The sequence below is a fragment of the Oryzias latipes genome (genome assembly GCF_053564925.1).
Source record: "Oryzias latipes strain Hd-rR chromosome 1 unlocalized genomic scaffold, Olatipes_Hd-rR_3.1 chr1_Y".
NCBI classification, from domain to species: Eukaryota; Metazoa; Chordata; class Actinopteri; order Beloniformes; family Adrianichthyidae; genus Oryzias; species Oryzias latipes.
In genome coordinates, this window is record NW_027616335.1 from 3229954 (window position 1) to 3248005 (window position 18052).

The 18052-nt window shown below is 37.7% G+C and overlaps 1 protein-coding gene and 1 long non-coding RNA gene across 11 annotated transcripts in view; one reads left to right on the top strand and one right to left on the bottom strand.

Annotated features, from left to right (window-relative positions):
• Window positions 1-18052, top strand: part of LOC105354450 (inositol polyphosphate 4-phosphatase type II) — a 162167-nt gene that overhangs the window by 118279 nt on the left and 25836 nt on the right. For all 10 annotated transcript variants that reach the window (XM_020703700.3, XM_023957536.2, XM_023957537.2 and 7 more), the window contains 2 exons: window positions 11621-11804; window positions 17246-17572. In XM_020703700.3, the coding sequence (XP_020559359.3) occupies window positions 11621-11804; window positions 17246-17572 (511 nt within the window). The remainder of the gene's footprint in view (window positions 1-11620; window positions 11805-17245; window positions 17573-18052) is intronic.
• Window positions 1-18052, bottom strand: part of LOC144990274 (uncharacterized) — a 48711-nt gene that overhangs the window by 20977 nt on the left and 9682 nt on the right. The gene's annotated exons all lie outside the window — the stretch shown is intronic.

Genomic DNA, 18052 nt, shown 5'->3' on the forward strand with positions numbered 1-18052 from the left:
CCGCAACATCAACAGAGTCCCTTGAGGCTGATGTTCAAATTTAGTGTGACTAACAGCATGTTTTCCGACAAAATAACTTCCTCCCAGGACTAGTTGATGTGAGTGAGGGGACATACTGTTAGCGGCAACTGGAGACCATGTGGTCATTTTGATGGACAGCAGCTTGTGAGTTCTGGAGTCAACCTGCTCCAGATTCTCTGGATGAAGGAGAACGATGCTGGCAGTAGCCTTGAGGCTTCTTTGGTCACAGATCAGGGTTTGCGTTTGTCTCATCGTTACAGAAAGCTTTGGCCGCTTTCCTGAGCGCTGGTCTGAAATCGGAGCCCAGGAGACTTTTCAGCAGCTGATGGGGATTGGCATTTGAAAAATCTGGGTTGAGATAACAGTGTTATATTTATATTTAAAGTGAATACAGAAATGTTAATTTTGCTTTATGGTGTGTGAACCACCACTACAACATTTTTAACATGCTGTTACTGTGTTATAATGAATTAATTGTCAACATTGTTTTTCATTATTTTAATACAGCTATTAGTCATTAAAAATGAATAACAGTAAATTAGTTATTCTCACCATAAAATTCAAAACATTACCAAAACCTTTCCCGTCAAGTGTTCTTGAGATTTCATGGAAGCAGCCATTTTGAAATGAGCAGGAAATCCCTTCTACTGCCCCTAGTGGAATGATGATGAACTACAAGGACCAATATTATTACAATGGGTTTTTAAGAAAAGTTTTGATCATGCTAATGCAGGAGTTCTCAAAGTGTGGCCCGTGGGCCACTGATGGCCCGCGGGAAGATTGTTTGTGGCCCTCAATGAAAGAGAGCCAGAGCAGGTTCCTTTGAGGAAAAACGTTATGTTGGGGAGAAGAATAGGCGCTTTTAAGATAAGTGGACAGATGCTTACTTTGTCGTACCTCATGGGCTGGATAAAGTCATGTGCCTGATTTGCAAGCAGGTAAATGCAATGCTTAAAGTATTCAATATATATCGTCACTATGTTACAAATCTTAAAACCTATGACAAATCTACCGTCGAGGAGCGCAACAATATGCTCCAACAACAACAACCAGGCTCTGCTGCACAGCAGATCATGTTTACAAAAATGGCTAAATCCAGTGAAGCTGTGACAGAAGCTAGCTACGTTGTGGCTTTGGAAATGGCCCAGCAAAGCAACCCCTAAGTGACAGGGAGTTTGTAAAAAGAATGCATGCTGAAAGTAGATGACATTGTTTGTCTAGAGCAGGGGTCGGCAACCTTTTCCACTTAAAGAGCCATTTGGATCCATTTACCACAGAAATGAAAGCACAGGGAGCCGCAACACAAGGGGTGTTAGAAAAAATGGTTTCGCCGACATATCGCGATAGTTCATTTGGCAATACTTGTATTAATTCAAAATGATATCAGGATGTTTATTTAATTATTTATTTTAATTGTTGAGCGTTATGTTTCTTTTGATCTCTTGTCCATTTTCCACAACCTACTTTTCTGTCTATGTTGCGGGGTCTGGAACCGCAAGCGGTGAGTTTAAGCCTCGCCCCCACCTCTCTACCTGTACTCATCCTCTGCAGCTCCAAGTTGTTTTCCCCCGCGTGCACCCCCCCCCCCCCCCCTCCTCCAGCGTGTTCTACACAGACAGCGCAACATACGGTCATCATAGCAGATAGTTGACAGGATAGTAGAGGCGTCCAAAGCACATTTAATAAAAACTTTCCATCCCATCACAGACTCTGGTCCGCGTTCACAGGTGCAGAGCGCCCCCTTCGCGTCCTGTCCGCTCGCACTAATCGATGGTGTTAAAGGCACCACGACAATCGTGGAACATTATAGGTATTTTACAAAATACAGAGAGCCGCAGCACATGGATGAAAGTGGCTCCGGAGCCGCAGGTTGCCTACCCCTGGTCTACAGCTAAACTAACGAAAAAGTTTGAAGAAATAAGTCTATCAAAGTATACTATTACTAGACGAGTAGAAGATCTGCGCAGCAACCTCCGACCGCAACTGGGAAAACATCTGGAGGGCCTTGTTAATTATACAAATGACACTTGGTCATTAAACTTAATAAAAACAACTATTTCTGTTTACCATTTTTTTTTCACCAACATTGGCATCCAGTCTAATGTCGAGTTCTTAATTTGGCCCTCCACTACAAAAACTTTGAGAACCCCTGTGCTAATGAGACAGGGGTCTTAGAAATGAGTGGGTCAGATTTGATTCCAATGGGTTAACGCAATGCTAAGATAAAATAAAGGAGTTAAGAAACTCAAAGCATGAACTCATCTTTCAGTTCATCAATGTCCAGAAAATTAAGGTTTGTTATCCTATCAATAAAAGTAAAACTTTGCAGCAATTAAAAAAGGAAGTTATTACCCAGTTTTTCTGTTTTTAACATATCTGTTGTAAGGCTCTAGTAAATGTTTCGAAGGTCACCTGTCAATCGATAGACCACACCTCCAAAAATGAACAGTTTCATGTTAAGACATCTAATTTGATTATTAAGTGAATTAAAAAGAGAAAAGAAAATCTATTTCAGTACCCAAGGATAGAAAAAGACTTTTTAAACTAGCTTGAAATTGTGGTCATTTGTACAACAGGGTTAAAAATTTTACACTAATTTAGTGAAGATTAAGATTAGTCACTCAAGGCATGGATCCTCCAGCTACTAAGAAGCCTGCATCCTTTGCCCACCATGCAGTATTACTTTCACATCTTTTTATAAATATAAAGACGAATAGATGAAGAGGAGTACAATTCTGTATGCAATTTGACTCACATCAAGCACTTTGAGGCGAGGTAACATTTGGCACGGGGTTTAACAACATTCACACTCCAGCTTTACAGCAACACACTTGATTTTTAGCATCACACCAGATCAATACCACTCCAACATCCACAGATCGACGCTTTAGTCTACCACTTCATTTTTTGTTCAACTTTGATGCGAGTTTGGGCTCAGTGCAAGACAGAGATTACTCTGTAGAAAATTATCGGTATGAGATTGGCAAAAACTGCATGAATATTGTTATCTGAACCAACCAGTGTTTCTATATCTAAGTTTTTGTAATGTCCTCATCAAAGTGCATATTTAGGCCTGATTGAAATGCTTTGGTAAATTCTGCTATAAAAGCTGTAGAAGAGTGCAAATCCAAAATTATTTAAAATGGAATTGACAAGTGAGATATTACTTTACTCACAACAACAACAAAACAGATCAAATTCTCTCATCATCTCATCATTCTCTCATCAACTCTCATTCTTGCTGCACATTTTAAATGCAATTAGGCACATGCTTAAGACATTTAATCCTATCATCTTAATTTATCTTTAAAAAACATTGGAACGATCAATAAGTTGTTTTATGTTTCTCATATGAGGATCCAATTTTCTTTTTTCTACTCATAAGTTTTGTAAAAAGCAACAAAGAAGAAAAGGTTGCGTAGATTTTCTTTCTTTTTATGAGCTTAAGTGTTGAAATGTTTCTTCTTTGTCTTTGTCCTTTCGTTGACATTGTTTATCCATCAAACTTGAGCTTCCAAGAAAGAAGTGGTGATAATTCAATGAATAAAACAAAGCGTTACTGCAAAGTATGTCAAGTGTGCTGGGAAGCAGCAGCACCACTCTGGCATTTTAATAACTGGAATCGCATGCTTTTCTTTGGCAGTATCATTCTTCCTACATTCATGCATTGACATGACTTTTCTTTAGGACTCACCAGAGAGAAAAGCTCTCTCTTAGGACGCAGAATAACTATAGTCCTGCTATCTGCAACCTCATTGACCCCAGTCTTTAGTCTCTGGAGCACAGAAGGTAAAGCCGATGGTAGAGTTCAGAAATTCCTCAAATGGGTTTTCTAAATCACTTAAAGCTCATGAGTAGAAGTATCAGACTTTGCAGCAAAAAACCCTGATCGTAGCTTGATTCAAGGTTAGTCTGACATTTTCCCACTTCGTTATTGCTTTTACATTGCCATTTGTATATTTGTGTGAAGGAATCAGGACAAAAATGCATTACTGAAACAAAGGCAGGTTTCCCAGCACTGCTTGTTTTGCCATCAGGTGAATCCATATTTCTTTAGAACACTGAAAGTACAAATCATATTTTTCGGACTATAGGTCGCAACATCAAAAAATGCAAAAGAAAAAAAATCACAATCATATCTATCACTTCAAATCACTAAATCCATTAAATTCTTTATCATCGATGTTGCTTTTCAACAACTATGAAGCTTCTTCTTCTGCGTTGCTGTCAGTAGCAAATACTGAAATACGCATACGTAGAGGGCACTCTAGTGGCTGTTAGTGGGAAAACAACAAACATGTGAGCCTTTTTTTAATCACATATGTCACTTCCACAGCCAAACTATGCAAAAATATTAAAAATAAATAAATAAAAACTTCTAATACTCTTTAAGATATAGTACTTTTATTTTGATGCTGGACGTGAAAAGTTATATCCAACTGAAGAAGCCAATGCAAATCAGTTGTAGCCTCCATCTTGCAAATCAAATCAACATTTATTTATTAAAGCTCTTTTCATTCCCTGAGACAGCTCAAAGCGCCGTACATATAAACAATAAAGACTATTAATTTAAAATCACGAAAGACACTCTAAAAATAGTCATGTACACATGTAACTGCCATGCATGCCTTCACCCCGCCTCAACCCCACACACCCAACACGTACACATATTCATCCTAATAATACCAGGCCGGCCAAACTACCTCAGCCCCATCACCCACCCACCCACCTTCCCAGTATGAACCTCAACCCCTAGAAACATAAAACATGGACTAATAACTGTGTAAAAGAAACACATGGCTTGGCATCGCTGTGAGGAAACAATATTGTGGGGATCTATCTATACCCAGGGCCAGGCGACCACATAGGGCATCACCACCGAACCCGCTCAGCCCAGGAATGCAGATGGCCCAAACCACAGGAATTAAGACATAGTGCATAATCCCACCTAGACCCCAGACTCCAGACAAACCTAGCCAAATCTGGTATAAAAGAATCCCCTGTGGAAGCATTGGTGTTTTAAAAAGCATTATAAAGAGTGAAATAAAATAGTTAAAAGTGATAAGTGTGAAAAAAAACGATTAAAATTTAGATAAGTTAATGCTTGACTGAATAATGACACCAATAAAAAGTAGTAAATATCTGTCTGATAAGATATGGTTTTAATAAAATCATCTAAAAGCTAAGATAAAAGGGGTGTTTTAAGCCTCTTCTTAAAAATTTAGACTGTCTCTGCGCTCTTAAGTCCTCCAGCAGCCGTTCCACAAACGAGGACCATAATGGTGGAACGAGGCATCACCATACATCACAGTCCTCATCTTAGGAACAACCAAAGGGCCGGTGCTGGAAGGCGTCAGTGTCCGCGAGGGTTCGTACCATAAAAGACTGTACAGTCAATGAAATGTTAGAATAGGCTTCCTTTTTTCATGTCTTTTTTTCTGGAAAGGATATGTAGCATGACCGAGTAAAAATAATAGTTGCTAAATGTATAAATTCATAGATGAACAAATGTAAAGACCATATTTTTCTTCTGTTGATCTCAAAAGGTTTGATTATATTTGTTTATTATTTTCTGGTGTACTCTTTGCTCTTTCCTGAAGTTCGTTTGAAACAGATGAGCTCATGCATAAGGCAACTCTGCCCTTGGGATAAACTCTACTGTCTGCCTGAGGAAGACAAATTAATATTGCATATTGCAGCTTCAGTTTTAATGTTTCATTAACATCAATTTCCAACAAGAAAGGTAGCAAAAACCTTTCGGCCTGACACCTAAATTAGAGGTCTGTTGTTACAGTTAGATATCACTTTTTTTTACCAAACATCTAAAACAAGAGCTGACTCTTTAAATAACGATACTCTTAAGATGAAGTCAAATCTTCCAAACTGTATGAATCTAAAAAATGATATGTGTTTATTGCATGAAATTCAGATAATGCTTCTGCAAAATAGATGTTTACCAATCACAAAAAATTGTAAACATAAATTTACCATAAAAATCAAAAAAAGATTTTTCCTTGTTTAAAGCAAAAAGTAATGAAAGTAAAACCAATACACAAAATCTAAAATAACAAAAAAGTAAACAAGAAAGCACAGTGTCCTACTAGAAAACAGTGCAGTGTGTAGATATTAAGTTTCAGACCTTGAAGGCAACTGCTTTGACATACTTGTGTGTTGTCAGCAGAACACAACTGGGGGGTATTCCAGAAAGCAGGTTATGCTAGCTTCCACGGTAAGTTTGAGGCTAAAGAAGTGTACAATCACCGCTTTCGGTTCCAAAAACAGAGGTATGTTTCAGGGTATGCTTAGTTCCCCTGGCAAATCAAGCTGTGAACATAACCTGGTCTGGAGTAGGTTTGGTTGAAGGTTAGTTTGTTTTCAGAGAGGTGAAGCAGCATGACGTGTCCATTTGAAGATGATTTAGTGGATGAAGAAGCTCAGATAATACTTTTTCCACCATGAGAGGGTGATAAGACCACGTTTGGATGTTGGAAAGATAAACCTTTTTACTTTGATCTAACTTAATTATTTGCTTTAGTTAAGATAAATCAATTATTTTTAGTTAAGTCAGCTTAAATCTCCTCATTTTAATCTCAGACTCCGTCTCACTGAAGTATAGCGCTCCCTTTTTTCTCCACGCATTTCCACGGTGACTCCGGAAATCGGCGATCCATTGAGAATGTCTTTATGTACTTGCTGTGCATTTGCTTTAACCCAGGGTTACTAAGTGGAGCGTAATTACGCCAACTCATATCCGGTCTTTTGGAACCCAGAGTTTTACCAATTTAACAACCCAGAGATACCCAGAGTCAGCAAGTTCAGGGGGATTTCAGCCAGAGTTCAGGGTTAAAGTCAGGCTAGTTCAAACATGCTTTCTGGAATACCCCCCTGATGCAAGTTATCAGCAAAAAGGAGAAGAGATATCTGATAAACAACAGAATGTCTCCCAGTGACTAATTTCTTAAAAAATACAGCAGATGAGAAAAAAAGGATGTATTTGACAGAAAATTAAAATAGCAAATGACGGAAACATCAATACAAACAAAATGCTAAGAAAATACATCCTCTTTGTTAGTGATTTTAAGTCATGTTAAACTTCACTCTGTAAACACAGAATCAAGGCAAGGAAATATGACAAGATTAATGGCAACAAAAAGGTCCTGATGAACTAATGCATGGCAAGGATTAGGCAAAGAAAAGCAAAAATCAAGTTGAGGCAGTCTGAAGAACAGTAGCAGCAAGGTGATTGGTAACTTAAAACGGGTGTGACTAATTTACAACAAGAACTCAACCAGAATTTCCAACTGCAGAAACCAATGCAAACTGTGGTGATACATTGGAAAATTAACATATAATTGGTTATTTTATGTGGGGTTAAAGCAGAAAAAGTTTGTATTAGTACTTGATTTGTAAAACAAAAGTCAAAAAAGTAGGCTTTTCTGTTGGTCCAGCACTCAATGATACAATTTAGGGTTTATTACTTTGTAGAGTTTGGAGGATAAACTTGCAGTCCAGGGATGCTGCAGGTCAAAGTTTCACCAGGATCACTTCAATTTGATCATTTAAAGATAAATCTTTTTGGCTCAAGGCTACAGTAATATTTAAAAAATTAAACCACAACCTTGCCTGGGTCTATCATGCAGAGGGGATCCTGGGAACATGCCCAGAGGCCCTCAAATGCCCACGGCATGCTTGCTGAAACATAATAGAAGATGTACAGAATATTATACATTCATGTGGGCCTGTATTACTATAAGTTTGTGTGGGGAAACTTGACAATATGCACAAAATGTAATTGCATGTGTTTCACTATATTGTGTATTTTAGACAGGCAAAAACATACACAAAATCCATGTTGCATGTTACAGTATCCCATCCTCCTCCAGTGTCACAGTACTAACTTGAAGGTTTCTGCAGTGTCCTGTTTTCCTCCATCCCTCCTGCACTGTTCTTTCTCTTGTCTCCGGTCTATTAAACCTTCTTGCGTGGACAGTACTGTCCATCATCAGCACAAAAACAAACTAATCCGCTGTTAAGTGTTTGCTGCAATTACCACAGCTCCCCGGTTTGCTCATCATGTCATGGAAAATAATGCACACCTTGTCTGCCCGCAGACTGTTTCATTTCTTCCAGCATTGCCAAATTTCTGGCGTTTGTGTTATATATTCTCCATTGCACCGGTTTAACAACAATCCAAAGCTCATGTCAAAGTTCTCATTTTAATACTGTACTGCAGTTTGCACTTGTTTTCAATTACGGTAATCAATCAGTCTCTGTAAAACCAACCACACATCCAAATGAGATAGTATAGCCAAATTATGTGCATCCAGACCAAATTTTAGCTCTTTATTTGTGCTGAATGGTTTTAAAGTGTGGTGTTTTAAACACAAAGTAAATGTGTCGATTATTTTGCCCCAAGTCTTAAATTAATTTCCATGCACTCCTACTTTAATTTTATATCATTGTGTCTTTCACTGTTGTGCATCTTTATTTAAATTATTTCCAAAAACCCAGAAAGAAAGGTTTATAGTCCCAATTTAATCATCTTTTAATCTATTTTAAACACATTCCCAATGGTCTTTTAATTATGATTATGCCGTTTTTAGTCAAAATAAAAATGACTTGTATTCTTTTCTAGAGCAAAGTTTCTGCAGAGCAGCAGTAGTTCATTAGAAATCACCTCTGAGTTGTGGGCTCGGGCCGCCCCCACTTCCTGTCACCTGTTTATACTCTCACCCCCTAGCTTACAGCCCCTCACATCCTGACCTTACAGGTACACCGAAATGCTGAGCAATATCAGAGCTATTCAGCTGTACAGTTCTGAGGCAGATGGCAGCTCATATATATAAATTTATGTATGTTTACATGTATGTCCTCTCTTATTAGAAAAATACCATAAAAAACATGTTAATAACACCAAAAGAACAACACTATTTTTTATCGGACCAGGTCTTCAAATATGTATTCAAGAGGCCCTGAGCTTGAAAAGCCCATTTCTCCCTACAAGTTTAAACGTTTCCTTTTCCCACAGCACTTGATAGAGACACTTTGGATTGGAAAGATATCTAAAGCTTTGAATGATAGCCCAGTGCCTTTGGCCCCTCTTGTGGAAATCCTTAGTTTATGCAGTCGTACCTTTGCACGCCATCTCTGTGGACCTGTTTTGACTGACATCAATGCTGATGAGACAATTAATGCTGCTTGCCAAACACCGGTAGAGGAGGTCAATTCTATCCTCCAGCATCAGGTGGCAATTCCCAACATTCATTATAGCTGGCATATGCTCCCTAATGGGTTTGGAGTTGCACTTTCTGTGCTGGAGCAACTGCTTTACTTCAACAGTTTTTTTCTTTGTATCTGTTTACGCACAATGTTAACAAAGGTGGTTCTGTATAAAACTCACCAAAGCGTCTTTGTGGTATGGTCAAAGGATGTACGGCTGAAAAAAAGAATCAACTGGTATTCAACTTCAATTCAATTTTTGCTTTAACTTTTTGTTGGGAAACAAACCATTTAAAGTTAAGGCTAATGAAAATGTTGGCTTGTAGAAATGGTGATGCTCTATAAGTTTCACACAGTTTGCATCGTGCTTCATTTCCCCCCTAGCGATCCCTTTGATTAACATTAAGCTTGTGGGTGGTAGTCCTCCAGAGGGCTCATTAGCTATAATGACAAGGCCAAAACTTAACTATTGGCCAACAGAAGATATAGTTAGTGGATAGCATATAAGGCTAACATCTGAAGCCCTGCAGAATTTCATGCAATCTTATAGATCATGTGTTGCTGTCATACAGTGGGTGACTGAAAGAAACACTTTTTTTTTACTATGCTGCAAAACATGAGTGCAGCCACATTTATTAATATTGCTAGCTTTCTATGTGTGCCATCATTTCTTGTGCCAATTATGCCATAGGATGTGGCTTTGGGGTCTGGCCTAAATTGCAGATCTTCCTCAAAACTAGCTGGAAGCCTTAGAAACAACTGCATCTGTTGGCACTACATCTTATGGCAGGAAGGATACTGAGACTCACTGAGACTGGAATTCCAACTGAAGGGGAAATTTTTGATTGGGGTGATTTGCCCTGAATATAGAAACTGATAAAAGATGGTTTTTGTGTATGGCTAGATAGCTGCCAAGAAATGAGAAAGAGATAAATTATTCACCAAGAGAAAATGAGTTGACATTGGACTGCAGGTTCAATTATAAAAGTTCAGGCCGACCACCCTGAAGGAGTTCATTTTGACATCTTTAAAGTGACAAACCTTTAAAAAAATGACTAAAAAGATTTGCACCACACTATTAAAAAACAACTAAATTAAAATGTCTTCATTATTTGACCTGAAGGCAGTCGGCAGCCTCATTTACATTTCCAGATGAGTAGAGACCAACATTTTTCTGCTCCTAGCAGATAAGAGCACCCTGCTTCTGCTTGATTACTTTTTGTAAATATGATTGTAGTTCAAGAAATCTTGCGCTTTTTTAACATCAGGTTTTGACTTTTGACAAAAATGAACTTTGTTTTTGGCCAAATGAGTCACACCAGTTAAAATAATCAGTCAAAATGTACTTTCAAATTAAATAAATGTAAGTGTTGACTAGCATTTTGTAAAATTATCTGAAAAAATCATCCTGGTGACTGTCAAACAGTTTTTGTTTTTTTTTAAATAACCATCTTTCATATTTATTAGACCAAATTATGTTTTTTTCTTTTTTTCTTTTCTTTTTTTTTTACAAAATATCTCCTTTACAGAGAGATTTAAACAGAAAACTGAAGGCAGATAAGCTTTTTACTCAATGATAACATTTTAAAAAGGGATTTCTTCATAAATTTGTAGCTTTGGACATTTTCTTTACCTTGACCAGGGGAAAGTTAAAGTCATGGTTTAACCACTTTGGTTACGAATAGACACTTAAAGCTCTCTAACAGGTGACATAGCTCTGACAAACTCTTTTTATTTCAGAATGTTTGAAAAAACTCCTTTTAGGTGAACCTGCAATCCAAGTACAAGCAAAATCCTTGTACTTTGGATTACATTTTGAGCACTTTCATCTCTTCTTCTGACATATCTTGTAAGGAAGATACAATTTTTAGAAAGTTGAAACAAGAAAAAAAAAAACATGTCTGGAATAGAGACATATTTATCTCTGAATACAAACAAATAGATGTGGTGCACATGTAAATGTGCTTTTAACAGCTTTATGGAAACAGAAATGCTGAAATGTGGCCTAGAAGTCCTGTGTTTTAGTTTAAGTCAGAGGTTGGAAAAAACATGTAATAAAAGGATTTTCATGTATATTTGTACAAATTATAATAATGGTTCATTTACTTGTTATTTAACCGTATCGAACACATTGGACTTTTTAACAATAAAGCTTCTTACAAAACTGAGATACTTACTCCAGAAGATCAAAGTTGTAACCCTTTTTTAATTCATCTAAAACAAAACTTACAAAAGTTTAATTAGTGGGCCTGATAGCAAATAGTTGGATAATCTGGAAAATGTTCACTTTATTTCAAAATGCCTTGTCTTCTTTTTTGGCATTTCATAGCTTTGCTGCTGTAATTTAGTCTTCATCATCTGAATTTGTCTTGTGTTTCAGCTTCAGCACTGCCTGCCAGTGTATTTACTACTCCCCAGAGCACACAGCCAAAGCTCAGGAGGTGCTCAGCATCACGAGTCTCCTCCAGCCCCTCATCACAAGCTTAGCTGACCAGCTCCTCCAGGCTGCCCAAGAGCACTCCTCCCCTGGACTGAGAGATGCACTCAAAAGCCTTTCTGACAAGGTGAGGCAGAACTTGCAGCTTTCATATTCTGTTGCATCTTCATGATACATACATATGCTCTGCTTTCTTTAAAGCCTTAAACCTTAAACTCGGCAATCATCAAAAAACACATACAGTAAAATCTCTTACAACTCTGGTTTTTATGTGTTACTTTACTAGTACATTTTCCAAGTCCAGATTTATTGTATTAAATAATCTTAATGTATATGAAAAGATACACAGTGGTCTGCAACTTTTAACAGTAAAAGAGCCATCTGGGCTTGTTTCCTACTGATCAAAACCTGGAAGCTGCAAATTTTATTTTACCCTTAAGGGATTTTTGATATTACTTTGCATTCATTTAATTGTTTTTTTAAGATAAACATGAATTCTATTTATTTTTTGACATCATGAAAAGAGTAATATAAAGTAACATTTTTTTTAAATTGTTTTTTAAGTTTCTACAGAAGCTCGTGTGACTTTCCTTTGAAATGAAAGACTCCTTGTGCCAAACAGCTAATGTACCCCCACAACAGAAGTCCACAGCCACCAATAAAAACAGCAAACTAACAAATGTTGATAGCAGAATGGAGGTTTATGAAGTTGAGGCATTTTTATCAGTCTAATTAATGAATTACATCTGGTGCTGTCAGATTGCAATCTGTGGCGGGGTAGATTGTTTTTGCCACAGTGGAATAGAGCCCAATCAGCCTGCTTAATTGGTACATTCGCTCTGTCACCACTTCCTCTCATCCTTGATTAGACACGCACACAATGGCCAAGCAAACCGCTGGCCTGGTCAGCACGAACAGTGCCACTCTCTGATTAATACCTCCGACTTTGTTTTCGTGTGTGAGGCTTAGGGAGATACAAGAGTGGGGACATGTTTGTGTTTGTCAAAAGCTTGTATTCCAGTGACATCTTCATCTGCCATCCCCAAAGTCTCCGAGCTTCAACAGCGGAATCCTCTTTGTGCACATGTGTTTGCATGGACTTTATTGCACATTTGGGTAAACATTGGATGTCTGGTCTGTTTAAATTCACCACAAACATACAGTAGTTTCTCTGTAAAAGTCTTTCCACATTATCCTACCTTATGGTAGTTTTTGCTTCTGCAAAACATATAAAGCCTCAGCTCTAAAGTTGTTGACAGTTTGGAATTTGACAAGAAAAATGGACAACTGACGTTCATTTGTCTCTTCCAGAGTGTATCGAATTTCCTGTGCAAAATGGAGAACTGTCTGTTGGAGAATGTGCCTTCTAATGGTCATAAATGTGTTCAGTGATGAAAAAAAATGAAGAATGCAGAGAGAATGAAGAAAGGAATGTGAATATAGACTATCATTACCCTGCACAAGCAATTCAAAAAGTTTCTTTTTGTGCGATAATCAAACAAAATGAGCATTACAGACCCAAACCAAACACTAGCTGCAGAGAAGAACTCAAGACTTCATTTGTATTCTTGCAGTTTATGCAACTGATGTCATACTCCTCAATTGTTTTGAATCTCAAGACAATCAAATCAGGGACTGTGTAACGTCATGGTCAGGAAAGGGACACATTTGTGTTGCCCGTTGTGATCTGCAGGTTTGTTCTCTGCAAGAGGGAAGACGTCTGGTCTTGCATAAATATTTGTCTTGTCAACTTGTCGATATTTCAAATGCGTCCCACAGCTCCAGTTGCTTGATCCCAAAACATCATCCTTACTATATTTTGGTCTTATTGATCAGCCATCATGTGATGGATAACAGCTTTTCAAGCGGGTGTGGTAAATAAAAATAAAGCAGATTGCCGAGTTGGGGAGCATGCGAGCAAGATGGATGCTGAACAGCACAATCCTTAAATTTAAACGATGTAGTCTTCTTTCCTCTGCGTTCACTAACAACATTTTTTTAATTCTTTATTTAAAATTTGGGTTTTCCCTTTCTTGTCCTGTGTCACTGTCAATTACTGTTATGGTGGTGCACAGTCTTCTGGTGGGATGCCCAGGTGAGGTCTTTACAGGACCAACACTGCATCCATGTCCTTACAAGAAATGTCTCTCTTCGCACTAAGAATCAGTCTTAGCCTGCAGTCAGATCAGGTGAGGGTCGTTTAGCGTGTTCCTGGTGTATCCTGCATCATATGGTGGTGTTATGTTTGTTGTATTTTTATCACAGTATTTGCTGCATTTAAATTTTGATGACGATTATAAATATGCCCACAAACAAACCCACTTTCTTAGACTTTACATTTAACATTTTTATATTCTGCCTTGCTGTAAGCAACAGAATAATATAGTGGTATTTGAATTTAAAATGCTGATTCTGCTGTTTGACTTACTAAATTGTGCATTTTATTATGTCATTCTTGGTGTTAATTTTGTGTGGACTTCAGAAACAAAAGCAAAAATCCATACTTGCATCTCCTTGAACATAAAGCATCCTCCACGTTTAGTTTGGTGAAGTTTCTAATAAACATTTAAGGTTTCATAGCAACTTTTTTAAATCAAGTTGTTCAGAGAGTCTAGAAAAGGTACGACTCTTGAAGAGAAAATCAGCTCTTCTTTCTGACTCGTCTTTGATGATAAAACCACTGTACTGGTGTTTTTGGATGGGCCGCCTTTAACTGGAAACCAAAAAAAGGAAATAAAGTTTGATCGTCTTGTCCGAACTCTGTGGATCACTCTATGTATGTACAATCGCTATAAAAGTGTTTAGTCTGTTCAGTTTTTACTCGTTTCAAAGAGTGAAAAAAGGTTTAACTACCAGATATCTGCTCCCACTGAAGAGGCAACCCATTTTGGATTAATACATTTCTACAGCTGAATTACTTTTTTATATAAAATGAAACTTTTTTTCTTTGCAGTTTGAGCAAACATAGACTTTTTCAGACTTAAACCGCTGCTCAGTGAAGATCACATGATACTTCATTGTGAAAACTGCCTTTTTGATCTTTTTTTTACACATTTCCTCTCTACAGAGTAAGCGCATTTTAAAATCTTTTTGATATGGATGTTAAAGAATTACACAACTTTCTAGTTTTGTGTTTGAGGAGGTTACTTTGTTTGTAGCTCTGTTAATCTTTTTGAACAAGTTTTCTTTTGGATCCTGCAGTCAGGAACTAAATTGTTACCCCTTAGCGTACCATTGTCACCCAAGTTTAAGACTTTTTCTTATTAAGGAAATGTAAAACTGTGACTTGATGCTTCACTGGAGGCATCTCACATAGATAAGGGAGTTTCTACAACATTAATCCAAAAATACAAAACCACAGGAATTTGAGGTCTGGGTGCTCGATACAAAATCAAAATTAGGACAGACAGCTCATACTTTTTCAGATTTTACAAAGTTAATAAAACATGTTTTTGCAAAAAACTTTAAAGTCCCACTCCGATCATCTTCTGATCTTTAGTAGCGTTCAACTTTTATTACCATTATACTGTTTTAGACAGAATCTAAAAACCTGTGTTGTTTTCTGGGACATAGTTTCTGGAGAGCGGCAGGAGTTCATTAGAAGTTGTAGGTGGGACTGTTGGAACAGACAAAGCCCTCCCCCCTTTCCCATCAACTTTTCATTTACAAGCTCTCCCACTAGCTTACAGCCCCTAACACCTCCAACCTATCAGTAAAACAAAAATGGAGATCAATATTGAAACTATCCAGCTCCACAGTTTTAAGCCAGATGCCAACTCGGAAGACAAAAACTAAGATGTACATGGATCTAGTCGTCTACAAGTGGATGCCTCAGAATGGAGCAGAGCAGGGAGCTTGTGGACTGCTTTTATAGGTCCTATTCAGTGGCCTATCCTATTCAGCTCCGTGGCCTTGTGGTAGAGTCTCTGCCGTGTGACTGGAAGGTCTAATCCAGGCTGAGTCATACCAAAGACTCTAAAAATGGGACCCAATGCCTCCCTGCTGACACTCAGCATTAACGGGTTGGATTGGGGGGCTAATCCACCAAATGGGTCCCGAGCGCGGCTGTGTCTGCAGCTCACCGCTCCCGCAGGGGATGGGTAACAAATTTCACACATCTAGGTGTGTGACAGCTAATGGTACTTTAACTTAACTTTAACTATTCCACACCTACAAGCTTTTTCCAATGGCATTTTTTCATCTGCTTCTGAACTTTAATAAATAAATACTCTGAAATGCAATTTTAATCTTAGTTTTCTTTATACATATCCTCCATCATCAGAAAAATGCCACAAGAACATGTTAAAAACACCAAAAACACGATTTGCACTGGAGTGGATCTCTAATAACAACTGGGAAGAGTTTAGTTTCAGTGTTTGGGCTAAGGCATCACTTTTTACGCATTGTTTTAGGAATAAATTCAATTGATTTGAACTGAATATGAGCTTGAATAGAGCTCAAAAACCCTTTTTTAGGTTATGAGAAGTTTTATTTTCCCCCATAAAGACTTAACTCTGAACAAATTTAAAGCAAAATGTCTTTTGCTAAACTACAAATAAGAAAAACAGCCTACTGATTTAGAGATATAATATTTTTTATGTTTTTTTTGTCTTTGTTTTACTTCTGCTTTTGAAATGAATAAATATAAACTTAATCACCCCGTCCATAAAAAAACATGTTATTAATGCTTTGTAAGTATGAGTATAAGCAGCTATTATGGTGTGTTCAATTTTTTTTTATTTGATGTCAGAATGATACTTTATTTTTGGTTTAGATAAAAGAGAAAAACAATAAAGAGTTATCTTTAAATAAAAGAACTGATGATTTTTCTTCCCAGAATAGTGGTAATTGGGCAAACAATACTTTATTAAGACAAAAACAAAAGTATAATAAAGCTTTGCTTCACTTTAATAATAGTCTTCTTTCATGACAAATCAACGAACTCCATGATTTTGTTGTAATTTAGAGATGAAGAAGAAGGAAAAGCAGTTTTGTGTGCCTCCAGACCTTGCAGTGTGTTTTTATGAAGTGATTTTTTTTTTTTTTTTTGTTCGTTTGTTTTGGTTGGCTGAGTTTTCTGTGGTGATACGATTGCTCATTGCAGTGGTAACTCAATTACTTTTGGGAGTCCTTTTGTTACACAGTCGCAGCGGCGAGAATCCTGCTTGTTGGTCCCAGGATCGTCATCAACTTACAGAAGCTGGTACATTTGAGATCAAAGGGGGTGGGCCCCTCAGAGAGACGGGCTGGAGGAGGAGTAATTGAATTGTTTGTTGTTCCTTGCTGTTATTCTCCTCACCGGCGGGGCTGCAGTAATGGAGAGCGGCTTCTTTACGGTGAAGGAGAGAGTTCATTTTCCTTGTTTCTTTTTGCTTCCTCTGCAAATAGTCCCTTGTATTTTCCTGGGGTCGCTCTGCCTCACTTGTGTGACAGCCCATCTCCATCTCACCACACTTACTGTTTCTCTTTTTCTTCTCCTGCACTTCAATTTGTATTCATTTTGTTATCCAGCCGTGGCGCTCACTGTTCCTCTCTTTTTCAGTTACGACCCTCCTTGTTTTGTTACAGACGGAACAATTTGTTCACACACTTAAGGATGAATTGGTCAAGAGTGCTCTGCTGGCGCTGCACGCGGCCCGGCCAGGATACGTTTCCAAGTCCCAGAAGCAAACTGCGGTGCAAGGCCATCATCAAGGCCACATCAGCACAGACAGTGAGCAGAATCAGATCCCAGTCCAGGGACTGTCGGGCCAGAGTCCAGCCACACCCGAACCCACAGTGATGTGCAACAATGTGGAAGGATGTCCAAGCCCGACCGGGGATGAAGCTGAGCTTGTCAAAGTGAAAAACCATGACAGCATACCACACCATAAAGAGTACGATGAAGAGGAATGGGTAAATTTGGGCACTTTTCTCCTTTTGTTAAGCATCAGGGTATATTTTCTTTGATATAAATACAAGAAAAAAAAATATTTTTTTTTAATCTTAAGATTACAGTTACAGTCCATTTACAACTAAAAATAAAAAAAAGTCTCTTTAGCTGAAATTATTTAGCATTTCAAAAAACAATAATTGCCAAACTCTTTTTAAAAACACAACTGAAGCAAGTGATTAATAATCAGACTACAAAGCAGAAAAAAACGACAAATTTGATAACTTATTTCAGCTTTTTTTTACTTTAAAATCAAACCATCATGGTTAGTTCATAGAAAAAGCTCTTTTTAAAAACTGCAATCATATTTAATCTGTTAATCTAATAAAAGCTGACAGAGTGGAAGATCAGTCACCAAAGCCTTTTTTTTAACATTATTAGAAATTTTCAACATTCCATTGAACATTCCATTGAACATAAATCACTGATGTATTTAAAAACTC